The sequence below is a fragment of the Tasmannia lanceolata genome, unplaced genomic scaffold, assembly GCF_043159265.1.
Source record: "Tasmannia lanceolata isolate RefF3 unplaced genomic scaffold, GAP_Taslan_0.1 ptg000037l, whole genome shotgun sequence".
Taxonomy (NCBI): Eukaryota; Viridiplantae; Streptophyta; class Magnoliopsida; order Canellales; family Winteraceae; genus Tasmannia; species Tasmannia lanceolata.
The window spans coordinates 16,847,309-16,864,284 of NW_027518714.1; the positions used below are offsets into that span (position 1 = coordinate 16,847,309).

Sequence of the window (16,976 nt, forward strand, 5' to 3'; positions counted from 1 at the left end):
TACACTAGGGTTTTAATAGGTTAGTGAGCTCTAGCCCAAATAGGCCCACTACACCGGTCCATTATCTTATTGGGCTTATATTAGAACATAGATGGGTTATATTATATACCCAACACTTAAGACACTGACCTATGTCCTGGGGTGGTTTTGATATGGAATATTGTCTGTGCCTCTCGATCCGGGTTGTGACAACACCCATTGTGCACTCACAATGGGTCTTCATAATCTTAAACAAATAGGCTTTATTGGACTAAAAAACAAGGCCTAAACCGTTGATTTTCTTAATTAGTCCCTAATTTACAAATGGGATGTCCTTTCAGGATGGGATCTATAACAACATTTGTGTCGACTCACGAGTTGAGCGATGTATAGAATAGATGCACAACTTTTGGGTAGCCATAACATGCCCCACATTATTTAAAACCTCATAAATGCAAATTTTGTTGTAGCCAATAAATATTTTATAAATGTAATCGTATTTGTAGAGATGGTCCTAATTGAGATGATCTCTTCCTCTACTTCTTCTTCTTCTCCGCATTTATTTCAGCCAGCAAGAAAGCTTCAAACAGCGGTGGCCATAAATAGTGCACTAGGGATGAAGCTCTACAGTATAGAAATAGAATTTTTTTTGGTAAGAATATAGAGATAGAAATGAACAAAGCATCCTTAAGTAATTATTGTAGGGATTGAGCCTCTAGCTTTATGGTGTTTGGTTGCCAATTTAGCATCACAATCCCTGCAGGCTACCATACAACATTCATAAGTAACTATTGCAGGGATTGAGCCTCTAGCTCAATGGTAAAGGCTTTGCTTTACAACCTAGAGGTCGGAGGTTCAATCCCAGCTTACCTACCAAAATAATAGTAATTATTCCATGTCGGCGTGGCATCCATGTTGCCTCCTTATACCCTTGATGCCAAATTTCTCAAAAAAGGTGGAAATTGGGTTGGAAAATTTTGCTTTTTCTCTCTCTCTTCCCTTTCTTCTCTTCTCTTTTGTATATTAGGTTGGCAACCAAACACTAATTATCACCATTTTATAGGGTAAATTCTAGGTAAATCAAATGTTTGTCTCTTCCTTATTGACTTCTTATACCACTAATCTACAAGGTAACTACAAACAGAGCCGAAGTGTCATCTTACAAAATTCTCCAAACAAATTAGGAATTATTGAAAAATCTTGAATTTTTTATTCCCTGATTTAAACTTTAAAAAATCTCAAACAATTAAACGTCTCGAATATTTCGAATCAAATGAGAATTGCCCAATTAAACCAGAATTTTCTTAATTAAAAGGGAATTTGATGAGTATATCAGAAGAAGTTCTCTTTCCAAGAGCTACAGCACCGATCACTGTACCCTTCTTCTAAAACCCACTGATAGAATCATCTATAGGTAGCACTCAGAATTTGTTACACAGATAATTCTCATTCTGAGAAATTAAACCAAATCAAATATTCATTGAGATTATAAATTCACCCCCTTCTTTTACTCAGGAGAACAGCCTTGTTACAAAAATGGCACCCCTTCATTTTACTCTCTTGTGATTATTAAAGGTTGTTACAGTTCACAAAATAACTATCAATGGCCACTCACAGAAGTCTTAAAATTAGGGATTGGGCCTGTAGCTCAATGGCTGTGGCTTTGTATCTCAACCTTTAGCTCGTAGGTTCGATTCTAGCTTTTTTACCAAAAAAAAGACCTAAAATTTGAGTTTCATTATAAAAAGGAACGTGATTCTTTTCCTAATTTCACTGCGCCTTCAATGCAGCCTTGTGAAATATTTCAAGTTACCATGAGAAGTAGATGAGAATCAATTTAAGATACTTGAATAAACGCATCTATTCTCTTTTATGAGGATCGAAGGCACTTGAATCCAAATAAGCAAATCCAGGCAAAAAACAGCTGTTCCCTGTCCACCTTTCAATCTATCAGCTCTCATTTACCCTACAACCCCCTTGTTACATAAAACCCTCAATCAAATAAGCCCTTTCCTCACTCAACCCTCAAATCACTAGGCACTGCTATAATGCCTTTGTAAAACCTTCTGATGAAAAAAGGCAGCTGCCACAAAGAAGACCAAAGCACAACAAGCCGACTTGGTATCACCCCTGAAAAGATCGACAATGTGAGCAGGACAACATAAACGATGTTTAACACCTCTGTTGATCCCAAAGAACCAGTATTAAACCCGTGGTGTAGATTGGGTTGCATTTTTTCCCCCTGTTGCAAGTAATATACTTTGTATATTTCAAAGAACACTAAGGGTGGCAAGTTGATCAAGAGATGTATCTTTCTTGCTGCTCCTGAAGAAGCCTAGCCGAAGATTTCGCATCCAGATATAGAGCACCAACTTCCTCAAGATCGGCCTGACATGAATAATAGAAAGAATATGATGACATGAACATGCAGAGATATAAACAAACAGAGCAGAAGAGATTATGCATACAACATGAACCATTTTGAATAAGGATTGTGGAAACTCGAAATACCTTGCAAATCGTATCTCTACCATTCATTCTAGCCACAACACTAGCAGGTGATAGCAGTTGAACCGCATGCCTGAATAAACAGATGTTCATATTTAGAACACATGCATATAGCAGAAAGCCAGAAAGCATATATCAAGGAAAATTAAAAAAACTTATGGGGCTGTTGGTTTGCAGACAGGAAAGCCAGAGTACATATCTGCTGCATCCAAAATAAATAAATAAAACTGTAGTGGTGCAATCCCAATTCGAAGCTAGAACTGCGCAGGGGCGAGCAAGACGCATCATAGTCCAGTGTGATAAGCACAACCAAATAAGGGAGATGCAAACACAACTAAGTCGGGTAAGTTTTTAAAGTTCTCTTGGCGGAAAAAAGGCGACTAAAAAAGCTCCATCCCTAGGGCGTCGGCCTAGGGAGGGAGGTGTTTTCTCCCTCTCATCTTCCTCTCTCTCGTCCCCTCTCTCTCCCATATCTTCCTCTCTCTCTCTCTCGTCTCCCTCTCTCTCCCTTTCTCTCTCGCTCGTTCTCCCTCTCTCTTTCCCTCTCTCTTTCCCTCTCTCTCGCCCGTTTCCCTGTTTCCCTTTTTCTCCCCATTACTAACCCTCTTTTTACCGTCTTTCCCAAGGTTGGCCAAAGATGAGCTGCAGAGGCCGAATCGGGAACCATGGAGGCCAGATCTGGAACCAAGCAGGCATGCTGCAGAATCTTCTTTACGGATTGGAAGCCTTTCTCGATAGAACGTAGGACTCTTTTACAATTTTAGGACATTTCCTAAAATTTAGGAAATGGCCCTGAATGACTCACGATACTGGATACATTTTCCAGGTTCAAATTTTCCTCCTAAAATATAGGAACTAGCCTAGAACGTATTAGGACATGGTCGATATGAAAACAGGATTCCCGTGCTAAAATTCTCTAAGAACGAAGACTACCCAAGCTATTTCAAGTCGTGGCGGATCATTTCCTTAATTTTAGAAAGAATCCTAAATTGTAGGAGAGCCCTACGTTCTAGGCTAGTTCCTATATTTTATGAGGGAAATCTGAACCCGGGAAATGTATCCAGTATCGTGAGTCATTCGCGTCCATTTCCTAAATTTTAGGAAATGTCCTAAAATTGTAAAAGAGTCCTACGTTATAGGGTAATCCTACTTTCTAGGAAAAAGGCTCCCAATCCGTGAAGAATATCCTGCAAGTAGAGTCATTTTAAGCCGTTTCCTAAATTTTAGGAAATGTCACAAGTTGTAGAAGAGTCCTACATTTTAAGGGTATCTCTTAAGGTTTATGACACCCTTCATGTCTCGAGGGAGAGTCCTATATCTCGAGTAATTGTGAAGTGATTTAGAAAAGCCTCTAAAATGTAGGAGTCCCTATATCTTAGGACATGGTCGGTATGAAAGGTTCCTACCCTACATAGCAACACCTCGTTCTTAGGACAACCTTGATGTTCTAGGACCCCCCCGAGTCATCCTCGTATCTTAGTTCCCTCATCTCCTATTTTTCCTCTCTTATTGTGGCCCAACCTCCTTGTTTTTCTCTCGCCAGAACCCTATTTGATGAAGGATTACTGTTGATCGCAAGATCAAGAGCTGAGATCGGATTTTGAACGATAATCGTCAAATTGAGATCACTTTGGACCATGGTTCTACGAACTAACGGTCGAGATCATCTTATCTCAACTCAGTGATCATGGTGTGAGTGTTTGGATCGCTAATCGTTTAAGAGTACGGGTGCTTAGATCACCTGCGAAATCGATGGCTCTCATTAAAGATGGACCATTTGTGATCAAAATGGTATTTTCCATCGAATTCTTATTCCAGGAAAACATTTCCCTCATCACTTTACTTTCCTTGGATTTGTTTGTCACTTTGCCCAAGAAATTATTGTTTAGGAAAAGTGTTTTCCCATCTTTAAGGGCCACATAGCGTAATCTCATGGAAAATATGATCTTGACCGACGAATTAATTTATACAATTGACCGTCAAATGGATGGCTTGGATCGTTCTTTGGAAATTAAGAGGTAAGGTGAATATATTTGTTCTCATTACATTAGAGGTGTAGATTAGCCATTTGCGTAAATATGTGGCATGGTTGTAATTCATTCGAAGAGTAGGGACTACTTGGTCGTTTCACAAAACAACCAAGAGAAAAAATAGGGAAATTTGCAACGAACTAGCTCTCTCCCTATTTCGTCTCCCCATTTTGGCCAACAATTGGATGGTTTGGATCACCCCAATTTCTCCCAACCGACCCTCCCTCTCTCCCCCACGTTTGGGATTTTCCCCCTACCCTAATTCCTCTCTCTCTCTCTCTCTCTCTCTCTCTCTCTCTCTCTCTCTCTCTCTCTCTCTCTCCAACCGACCCACCCTCTTTTCCCCTTTGATTTTACAAATCGCCCATGCCCTAATTTGTCTCTCCCTATCTCTCTAAAGGTGCATTCTTATCTCTCCATCAAGTGGATCCATCTACACATTCAAATATCACACTTTGCTAGGAGGCTTCATCTCATCCGTCCGAATTAAATTAGAATGGATCTTTGCAACCATCTTATAGGTTATGTGGCAAACCCATCTAAAGTTGGCCAATCCTAGAACTCCACCATCTCTCTTGAGCCTATCATTCCCTAACAAACCGATCTCAATCATTAGATCTTAACCAAAATCATCTTAGCCATCCAAACCAAACCAATTTGGAGAGGTGGTAAGCTTATCACTAGCTAGCAAGCTTATCACTTGTTAGCTTCTCCTTCCTCCTCTTGATCTTATCCTTTACTAACGAATCCATCTAGACCCTTAGATCAAAACCAATTTAATCCTAGCCTTACCCCCAATTCCCTTTTACCCTTCCCTAAACTATCCCCTCCTAAGCTTATAAATAGACCCTCCCTTTTCTTTGAAGAAAAGATGGAATAGCCCTCCTCTCCCATTATCATTTTCATTTATTCTCCCAAGACTCAATGACTTGCTCTCCCCTTTCTATTCTCCTCATAGCCTTTCCTCATCTAGGTTAGTACTTTTGCCCCCCTCAAGCCTCCTCAAGCCTAGCAAGACAAAGGTCACTCCATTCTTTTCGGTTCAAGCTCTTGAAAGAGGATTCGGCACACTCTCTCCCAAGATCCAAGGCCATTTCCAAAACGTCCAAGAGGTCAGTAATTTTCATGGAAAGGCAATGCTTTATTTCGTTATGGTTTGCATCAATCGAATGTGCCTTTGTTTAATACAAATAGTATAAACGTGTTACAAATTTGTTCTTAACAGTATGCGTGAAAGGCTTTAGAATTAATGCATAGGTTGCATCAGAAATGGTCAAAAGCGTCTCTTATCTTCTTTGGATTTAATAAAAAATAACGTGTTTGGGCGTGCTCTTATGATGTCTTTGAAACATGTGCAGACAATATCCTCGCAGGCATGCTGTTAAAACAGATTTCCATGTCTTCAAGTCTTATTTCATTTTTGTAACTTGATCCCTTACTCTTCTAGGACCTACCATGGCATCATAAAAAAGGGAATGAAGAACAAATAACCAATGCTAACAGTAGCTTTGTTAAGCATTCAAAAGAATAAATTAATAAAATGTTAACAGTAGCTTTCAATGATAATCATAGAGCCTTGTCGAAGTAATTGCCCGATAACAATAGCCTCGTTGGATATTAATGAAAATCCTTAATCTTGGAACCTAACCCTTATAGGGTTACTCATCCAGGTGATTTCACCCCGTCCCTAGGGGCCCACACGCCCAACCCGCACCTCAAACCCACGGCCAACTCGGTCTTGACCTGAACCTCGCGGCCCCCCTTGGCCTTGACCAAACCCAATCCACGCCCAATGCTACTTGGGTTCATCCCAACCCGTCCAACCCTGACCCCCACCCCCTAACCCGACCTCTCCTACCTAGCCCCAGCTTAAGCCCAACCCAAGCTGTGCCCCAACCTAACCCGCACCCCTAAGTCACATCCCTAAGCCCAACCCAAGCCGGCTTAACCCGAGCCGCACCCCTACCCAAGCCCAACCCAAGCTGCACCCCAAACGCAAGCCATGCCCCAACCCAACCCGCACCCCTAAAGCCGCACCCTAAACCCGCAACCAAAACTTGCACCCTTATTCGGCCATGAACCCCAACCCCTACCTCTGCCACTATCCCCTACCGACCCTACCCTCAGCTAGCCCAACTAGTTGACCCACTCCTAGGACCCCTCTTAGCTAGCCCCATCGCTCACTTAGCTAGCCCAACCCCACTCGTCATCTTAGATAGTCCCCACTCGCCCACTTAGCTAGATCCCAGTCGGCCTTGACCCCAAAACCCATGGCTTACTTGACCTTAACCCCAAACCCTATGACCCGAAGGCCATTTGGCCTAACCCAAACCCCACGTCCCTGTGCCGAGTCCCATCTACATGATTTAAATAAACCATACCCCATGACCATTCCTTAGTTAATACCCACACCTCATCTCCCTCGTCCATCCACAGATCCTACACCCTATCCAAACCCCAAGTCTAATTAGTCATATACCAACCAACCACTGTTACCCCTATACCCATATATCTATATATGCCCATACCCATCAAACACATTATATTCGCATCTTAAATTTAAGTAGCCATAACCATCAGCCCATTATCACTCATTTATGACCCCATGGCTGTACCCATCCAACCATCAGTACCTAAATCATTCGATTTCATCAACCCCGTAGTCATGCTCATATGATCCAACTCGGACCCAACCTGAGCCCAACCCAACTCAAGCTGCACCTCTACTCTTACCTGACCCCTGCCTGCACATCGACCAACGACCCGGACCCAAACCGCAACTCGAGCCAACCCGGTCCAATCCGGACCAAACTCTACTTAACCCAAGTTGAACCCGAACCCAACCCTAGTCAACCGACCCCACCCAGGTCGAACCCAACACTACCCAAGTCCAACTCGAGTCAACCCGAGTTGAACCCGAACCCAACCCGAGTCAATCGACCCCACCAAGGTCAGGACCCAACACTACCCGAGTTTAACCCGTGAGAGACCCGAGTTAACCCGACCCAAACCCAACCCGGGTTATACCTCTACTCTAAACCCAAAGGCCTACTCGGCCTAACCTCGTCCCTAATCCATTAAGAACCCATTTGGTCTAAACCTTGAAAACAACTTTATCCTAACTCAAACTCAGCCCCGCAGCCAGGGATTGAGAGTGATATACATAAAATTTACTTTGTATTTTTTTTACTATTTTCAATTTTTGTAAATTTTTTTTATAAAATATTAAAATATGTTTTTGCCCTTTAATGTAACAGTGATATGCTAGACAATTTTGGGTGATATATATTTATATTTATATGAACTGCATGTGAAATATGCAATATGCATAAATATTTATATGAATCGCTGCATGACATCACATGTTACATGTTGTTCGATTTTGTTAAACCATCAAGATTTGTTTTTTTCTTGTATGATGATTAAAGTGTGTATTAATTAGGGTTGCAAACCCGACCCGCATCGACCCAACCCAAAAATAGCATGGGTCAGGTTTAGAAATCATGGGTCATGGGTAGGGTCGGGTTTTAGTTTAAAAAACCCGGCGCAATCTTGGGTAGGGTCGGGTTTAAAGAAAAAAAACCCAAAACCCAACCCGACTTATGTAGGCGTACTATGACATTTTTAATTATCTCTTGATTAACATAGCAAATTATTTTTCAATATATTGATATAACTGTTTTCATTGAGGTGATCATGTTTGTGATGTGGAAATATAGTTTCCTTCTTAAATATATACACTTGATTACATAAATTTAGAGACTTTTGGTGTGAAGATTAGTTTTTTTTTCTACAACGCGTCGAGGTGAAAAAACCCGACTCCCGACCCGCCCGACCCGAGTTGCAGCCCTAGTATTAATACTATTACTAGCAAACAAAGTGTATTAATATTTATCCCAACATTTCATTAAGGTTAATCTTGGGCGTCCATTTGTATATGTTTCAATAAGTTTCCATGATTTTATAAGATTTCTATCAAAATTTCCATTCAAAGCCAACATTTGCAATTTCTGTAACTGAAACGCATACCAAAACCTGAAACCTTTTTTAAGAGTGCATGTTCATGCGTGATGCATCCATAAATGTGCCACGAACAAGAACATGTATATGAATGGTACGGAGCACGGGTTTGGAGTTTATGTGCATTTGTCGAGCACACTACATCTTGGATGCGTATCAATGGGCAAATGACAAACAATAACAAATCATGCCCATTTCAAAAAAAAATAACAAATCATGCTGATGCTTTGTGGGGTGGGGGGGGGGGGGAGGCCTAGTGTCCTGCATGCATAGATGTAAATGGTTTCATGCATGTGTATGGTGTAAGTGCATATTTTAACATTGCCTACATGCCAAATACCTTATGAGAATTTATATGGTGGATGGCCATACATGCACGTAGAGCCTAAAAATGTAGTGGGGGCACACATTGTTAAGGTGATCCAAACCATTCATTTGTTGGGCCCTGACATAGATAGGGTGTACCCAGAAAATGCTCTCCATAGGATGACCCTATTATCCCTCCAATTAATGGAGGTATCTATGTTGTTCCGTACATTTTAAACCTCCACAAATCGGAGGGTTAGGATCTTCCTATGGAAGGGATTCAGTGCACGCCATATCTAAGTCAGGGCCCAACAAATGAATGGTTTGGATCACCTAAACAATGTGGGCCCCACTGCATTTTTGGGCTGCACGACCGTTCACCATATAATTTCTCTTATGTTACAAAGAATATAAATCTTAAACAAACTGTAGCGGTTGGTTCTGATATCTGAAAAACCATCACATCAATGAGAAAACATGTAAAACAAAACCCAATTTGATTTGTCAACACAAAACACAAGTACATGCACCTAGCAAGATTTTCTTCATCAATAAACATGCAAGGATAAATTACAGAGATCTGATGGAAAAGAAAAGAAACCTTAAAGATGCCTGTTGTCCAACCTCTCCAAGGTAAGCAAGACTGTCTTCATCAATAACCAATTCCTCAACCTGGGCACGAATTGCTAATATCTGTCCACATAACAACCAGGGGAGATATAGAGTACTACTTTATGACACAGTTAGATCATTAGCACTAAAATAAGCAGATAGATGACTGGGAATGAACCTGTATCATGTCAGCAGGATTATAAGTTTCTGTCCGAATAATAACTAGTCGGTCCAGCAAATCCACAGGTATGCCATGTGGACTGCTGACATCAGTTCCTCTGCATAACAGGCATTGGCAGTAAGTTAAATATAAATAAAAAAAGATCACAGATTAATATGTTTGGGTCGGACAGAATATTGTAAGTTAACAATGTAGAGCAAAAAGGGACACATCACAAAAAGCAAATCAAGTGTAACGTTATCCATGACTGATTAACCCTAAAAGTGGCCATGACAACTTCATTTGTCTAGAGTCTAGACTCTAAGTAGTCCAAACTCCAACTTTATGAAAAAAGTAGGAAAATCATGTCTTAAAAAATTGAGAGCTTTTCCTTGACTCAGCCATGTTGAACTCTGAAACTGAAAGACAAATTTGTGCGTCAAATGCCATATTTTTTGCAAGAAAAGGATAGAGCTTTCCACACCTTACGTTACATATTCCTCTGTTTGTAGCAAAAATTACAATTGGTGATAGAGAGCTCTCTAAAGCACGATTAAGGTATGAGAAGCATTCCATATCAAGCATGTGAACCTGTAAAAAAGATATAGGGACAAAGATATATCAAATTAATGAATGTAAAGGCCAACCCATATAGAAAATGAAAATACTCGGAAGAAAAAGGCACCTCATCAATGAATAGGACTCCGGGGACAAGCTCTGCAACTCCATCATCAATATATCTGTTAACAACCTGTCAACAATGAAATTTTTTTAAGTTAATCTTTGGCACTCACTCTTTCCCACCATCTGACTGCACATCTTATATTTCCAGATAAGAAGAGAAATATCAAATATACAAGTTAAAATATAAATAAGTGACATTCTATCCAAAGATCAAATTGCAGAACCTTATTTATTTCTTGTCTTAGTTTGTCAGTAATTTCAGTCTTCCTGGGCTTCATCATCTGGCCCATCAATGATAAGATATCTTGTCCTCCTTGTGGGCGAGCATTAGCGGCATCCAAATCATGTAGAGTAACATCCTGGTAAGGAAATGAAGAAATAAGAAACCTAGAGAAATTTTCAATAGCAGAAAACGGCCCTTCCAACAAAAATTAAAAACACTACTCTTGAACAATGACTAGAGATGAACCACAATACTCATCACTTAGTGGGCCCACTTCAACCACAGCTAGAAAAAGGGCCACCTCAACATGTCGTAAAATATTTTCACATCTGACTTTGCCACCATGAATACAAACCTCACCAAAATATTGGCTAGATCCTTGGGGTCCAACACCAACCCATCTAGGCTCTGCTTCATAGACAACTCTAGTTCACAGAAAGTTTCTCTCACCTCGATAAGCCCTCCAATGCCTTCCATGGATTTACATATCATCAGGCAGCCGTACGTATCAGCCTTTAGGTACCCAAAACATGACATGGGGTGTGTATCTTGAGTATCATTTTTATTTAAAGTGTATTCAAGGGTACCCACATTGCATTATCCGATGTGATGATACACCACTTGCATATTGCATGTGTCTCGAGCGATAGAAAATGACGAAGATGGGGATTTTAAACCCCGATTATTCATAGTTTTCTTTCATTCCATACGTATCAGCTTTTAGGTACCCAAAACATAATACGGGGTATGTATCTTGAGTATCGTTTTTATTTAGTGTATTGACAGATCCCCACATCTCATTATCTGATGTGATGATGCACCACTTGCCTATTGCATATCTCGAGTGACAGAAAATGATAATGATGGGGCTTTTTAAACCTCGATTTTCCACATTTTTCTTCCATTACAAAGTTTGGGAAAGGTCCAAAAGGGATTTTATATTCATTCAACAAATATTTGATAAAATCACCATGCATTCCTCCAATTGATTTGGACTGTCAATTTTCCATGTCTACGCATAATATCAGTCATTTTACATGGGGAACCTGAAGCAAACAGGTAATTGGTTGAATAAAGAAATTAAATAACAAACCAAACTTTTAGTTGGGTTAAACTAGTACACTTAAGAAAAATTTGTTTAACCTAGTAGGGAAAAAAAAAAACTATTCTCCTATACTAAGTGAGTCAAGTCTTGTTTGGCAATAAAGCACGTCACAGAAGCACATGCATAAGTATGAGCTAGGATTTCAGTTACAGCAAATACCAAAATATACCTGGACAATCTCCTTCTTCTTGTGAACCTCTCCTTTAGGAAGTGGAACATACTCTTCTGCTTCAAGGTCAAATTCCGTAGCAAAAACATCACTTCTACCTACTCTTTTAACTGCTCCACTGTTTCCCTCAATGTATATTACATCACCTACAGTGACCTGCAACTCATATAAGAGATGTACGTCAAGATGGTATCAATCAGAAACCAGCATGAATATAAGAAAGTCTGACAATCAAAATTAGCAGAAAACCTGTGTTTTTTTTTTTTTTTAATGGTAGAAAACCTGTGTTATTAAAAAAAATTGAATTGGGAAAATCATACAATTTACATTTGACACCAATACCAAAAATGTTGAGAGACACTGCATATTATGACCTAATATTAAATGAGCTATTTAGAGTTAATATGCAAGTCCTATCCAATTATCAGTTGAAAGGGGGAAAATATCTTTTACTTAACTGGAAAAAAAAAAACTTGTGCATGGAGAGCTTAGGAATACTTTTTTTTTCAAATTTCCTTTAATTGGTATTAACAGTAAAAAAAGTGCATGGAAAGCCTCGGGGTGTCTTGAATTTTACTCTTATGGAAATGCAGAATATTCTTGAGAAATGAAAAAAGCAATAACTATTACCTTTTCCTTAATTAAAGCATCATAAATAGTTGGATCCAACTTCAGTTGTTTGGTTCCTTTGACAGTTTTAAGCCCAATAATTACATGACTAATGCTTTTCCCATAGCCACCTGTAGTACTCTCAGTTTCTTCTGGGGAGAGTTCAGTCACCTCTCCTTCATAGACTTCTTTGTTTTCCTTGATACGTAGGCCGATGGCCCTCCGAAAATTTTCCATAAGCACCTCTGTTTTCTTGACTTCCGATGAGTACACTTCAGATCCCACCATTGGGCAGAATGGAACCTGCACTTCAAGTTTTAAAGCGAAGTTACTTCAAAATCACAAGCGGAGAACATATCAAATTATATAAAATCTACACAAATAAAAAGGAGCCACAATACTCGGATACCAAAGGAGATGCAGATAGACATACAAATGGCATTTCCAAATGGACAGATGCAAATATGAGAAAAGTATCCTCTCAATTCACCTGAACACTGCAGTGATAGTCGGGAATTGCACAGTAATAATAAATACTGTAAATAAGTATCTGGTTCCACTATTGATATAATTATATAAACATAGATACATTCAGCTTTTACCATAGCAGTGATGCACTCAAGTATGTAATGTTGAAGTGAGGGGCCCAAAATTTAATCTTCACCAAATAGGGAAAAAAATACGATAAACTCATTGGCGTAAATACTTTCAATTTATGGAATGGATTGAACAATTGTCAATATATGGAGTTATATGCTGGATTTGAATGTGGTGAGTAAAAAGTATTTACTTTCAAATTATGGAATGGATTGAACAATTGTCAATATATGGAGTTATATGCTTGATTTGAATATGGTGAGTAAAAAGTTCACTGAAGTGAGAAAAGTTCAATATGGTGCAATATACCAAAAAATATAAAAAAAACACTTCAACAGAATCAACACTCAAACTATGTCAATCTTGGGTGAAGAAGTATTCTGACGCTAAAACAGAGAAGACCTCTTGGTAAAGATACCAGTGCTAAAAACTCAACACATCGATGAACAAGGGAACGATGAGAAATCAGAAATGTTTTATCCTTTAATTTTCTTTTCAAAAAAAGAAATCAGAAATGTTCAATAGAAATTCTTGACAGGAGGTGGTGAGGAAAAAGATTATTGACGAAGAAGATTGGAAGGGTGTATCAGATTGTCATCTGACAAAGAAGAGGCTTTGGCAATTTCCTTCTATACAGACATGAGACATCCCAATAGGATCTTCCTTTCTCAAAGTTCATTTTCCATCCCATTGGAGATCAAAACACCCCTTTAAGGCACTCTGGTAGAATTTTGGTTCTTCTTCTCCATTTACTTTCCCTTGCTCAAATCTCTATTCCTTGATGTAATTATCTTTTCCCAATCAAGCTATAAAGATCACTCTGACAATCAATCCCAATCAACTATCGTGGAAGGAAGAGAATGTGGAGAGGAAATATTTTCTAAAAGCATGCGTGATGGAATATGGTTAAAACGTAATAATGGCCACAGGATGCAAGTCTCATTCTACAATGATGGTGAAAGCTCTAACTAATTGGGAAACCCTATTCATCTTTTAGTCTGAAAGATAATGTCTTGGTGATGAAAATTTTAGGGAAATCATTACGGGATAAAGTGTTTCCCATTGGTATCCGGTGATAATGATGAAGGCTATATTTATATGCATGCGTCTTTACAACATTCCCTTTCCTGCATGGGCGAATCAATGGTAACTAACAAACAAATACATTTTGGATATTGAGAACCTCATGGAATATAAATATCGTGTTAAGATCATGAGAGCCCAAACCATCACAACAGACTGAGTGTCCTTCAATCGTTGATAGGCTTGAAGGTGTCAAACATATAAAGAAGATTAAGAGAAAATGTGGAAAACTTTGATCCAGAGATCGCATCCTATTTGATCCAAGCATAAAGGGAGGAAGAAAATCAAGGTCTGATTAGTGAGTGGAGGGACAACTACTGCTTTGATTCATAATTCATTCTAAACGAGAGGTCAAAGACAAGGTGTATCTCGTGCTTGGAAGAGGAAGAATCGGTGGATCACTTATTCCTTCACTGCAAATTGACAACTTCTATTCGGGATCATGTCTTAGAGTGGTATGACGCAGTGTTTAAAAACGCGGATTTGACGCGGAACGCGGCCAGGAAAAATCCTTGTCGACTCAACGCGGACGCGGCCAAGAATGCGGTTGACGAGGTTGACGCGGTCATAACTTGGGAGAGTCGAAGGAGTTTTATGACTATGTAGGGCAAAACGTGGAATGCGGATGTGGTGCAATGCGGAACGCGGCCAAGGCAAAAAGGAGTCGACTCGGGGGAGTTCCTTGTCGAGTCAAGGAGTTTTTGAACACTGGTATGACGTAAGTTGGGTTTAGGCAGAATCAATTAGGGGCCTTACGGAAAGCCGGTGCATTAGATGGTGTCGGAAATTTGGTAATGGGTGGTGGAGTAGGAGATTTGGGGAGGGTGGGGTCAAATTGATTCTAAACAGTTGGTCAGGTTGGGTAAATAAGAACAGCCCTAAATGAAGATGGAAATAGAAATTATGAGATCTTATGGAATAAGGATAAAGAAAAGAATGTGTGGTTGGAGGAAAATACAAAGCAAAACTAACTAGAAAACAGATATAAGCCCATATGATAAATTGATGGATAAGAAAGTTTTGTTAGCATCAGTCATCACATCAACAAGACCTACTAAAGTAGTTCTGGTTATAGAAGCAAAAAATAAGTGTTGTGATTAAAGATAAGAAGAATTGAAGATGAAACATACCTTGGTTCCAAGCTCGTGAGATATTCCAAGAGCCAATGCAGTTTTGCCCGTACCAGGAGGTCCGGCAAGTAGAAGAGCGCGGCCAGCCATCTTCTTCTGCCTTATCATATCCACAACAAGACCAGCCGCTTCTCTCGCCTCAACTTGTCCTACAAATCCAGCAGCCATTCGAACTGCTCTTCCATTTGTCTGAAAGCAGATATGAATATATCATCACACAACAAATAAAAGATAAGACCAGATCCATCTTTTTGTTTTGGGTCCTCTTCATCATTCAAAAAAAAAAAATCAAACAAACAAAAGTATATCAAAAAATGAAAGAAAACAGAAAATGCATACATAACCGCAAACAGAGAGTAAGCAGAAACAAAATCCATACTACCATTGGTATCATTTCAAGCAATGTACTAAAAAATCCCTCAAAGATGAAAGAATGACAAAAATTAAAATTCCCCAAAACCCTAGTACCTACAAAATATTCTTAACAGGGTAGACAAACAAAAATTTGAAAACACTAAAAACCTAATCTATACAATCCGTGAAACCAAAAACTGAGTTCTTTTACTACTGTTTCTATTTGTGAAACCAGAAACCAAAAATAAAGCATCAGAAACAAGGGAAAGATTACACAAACTCCAAAAGCAAGTAACCCATCACTTAAAACCCAAAACCGATAAACTAACTCCTCTTTAGCAGAAGATAAAGTCCCATATCATAAAGACCCAAGACAACTAAAAACAAAATGCAGATATACTCAAACCCATAAAATCAAAAAAAAAAAAAAAAAACACGACAAGAGAACGGTTCTTTCTACCAAAACATCAATTGAGAGAGAGAGAGAGAGAGAGAGAGAGAGAGAGAGAGAGACTACTTCAAGACCAAGGCCTTTAATGTGTGTATGCGTAGCTACTCTCTGTTTCTTTGTGGTGGATTGAACTTCTTCGATCTTCATGGTCGCCCCTTTTTTGGCTCCCGATTACAGAGCGATCTTTCAAATTTCCGTGGGAAGCTTGCTTCTCAGGAAACACAAATGAAGTCTAGTTTAGGGTTTAAGTATCTGACTGGTGCATCTCGGATCGGGTCGGGTCGGGTTGAGGCCAACCCGACCCGCCTCAACCCGACCCGACCCGATTTCCAACCCGGTTGGGCTCAACCTGACCCAACCTGATTCCCAATTCATACACATGTTTTTTGTGGGCCGCACTTTTTTTTTTTTTTTTTTGCTCACATTCCTAGTTTACTACACAGGCATCCACCGTATAAAAACTCTTTCTAACCGAACTGAAGGATAAATTTATGTTGAAATTTAAGCACATTTCTAATTTCAATGGGAAATGTGTTCAGTTGAAATCAGGTTTTAAGCACATATCAGAATTGGAAATCGGGTTTCGGGTCAGGTCGGGTTCCCCGACACCCCAACCCGACCCAACCCAATTTCCAATTCGGGTTGATTTTTCCCAACCCAACCCAACCCAAATTCGGGTTCAACTCGGAATTGGAAATCGGGTTTCGGGTCGGGTCGGGTTGCCCGACACCCCCAACCCGATTTCCAATTCAGGTTGATTTTTCCCTACCCAACCCAAATTCGGGTTGAACCCGACCCGAGTTGCACCCCTATATTTGAGTGTCATGTTTTAAGAATCAGTGAGGACCAGCGGTCGTAGTGGGGCCTGCCTAGGTAGGGGACTGGGGGACCCAACCTAGTATGGGATAGGTTTAAAGGACCTTGCCTACCGCGTTCCATCAACTCTGAAGCCTTTG

At 39.8% G+C, this 16,976-nt stretch overlaps 1 protein-coding gene across 1 annotated transcript; it reads right to left on the reverse strand.

Moving 5' to 3' along the window:
* Positions 1 to 1,822: 1,822 nt before the first annotated feature.
* Positions 1,823 to 16,255, reverse strand: LOC143860716 (ruvB-like protein 1). Its single transcript, XM_077371510.1, has 11 exons — positions 16,087 to 16,255; positions 15,216 to 15,404; positions 12,427 to 12,708; positions 11,797 to 11,952; positions 10,524 to 10,658; positions 10,301 to 10,366; positions 10,100 to 10,206; positions 9,634 to 9,733; positions 9,445 to 9,536; positions 2,491 to 2,560; positions 1,823 to 2,367 (listed from the first exon to the last, which is right to left on the reverse strand). The coding sequence occupies exons 1-11, from the start codon at positions 16,165 to 16,167 to the stop codon at positions 2,278 to 2,280; spliced, it is 1,368 nt and encodes a 455-aa protein (XP_077227625.1). The 5' UTR covers positions 16,168 to 16,255; the 3' UTR covers positions 1,823 to 2,277.
* Between the last annotated feature and the right edge of the window lie 721 nt (positions 16,256 to 16,976).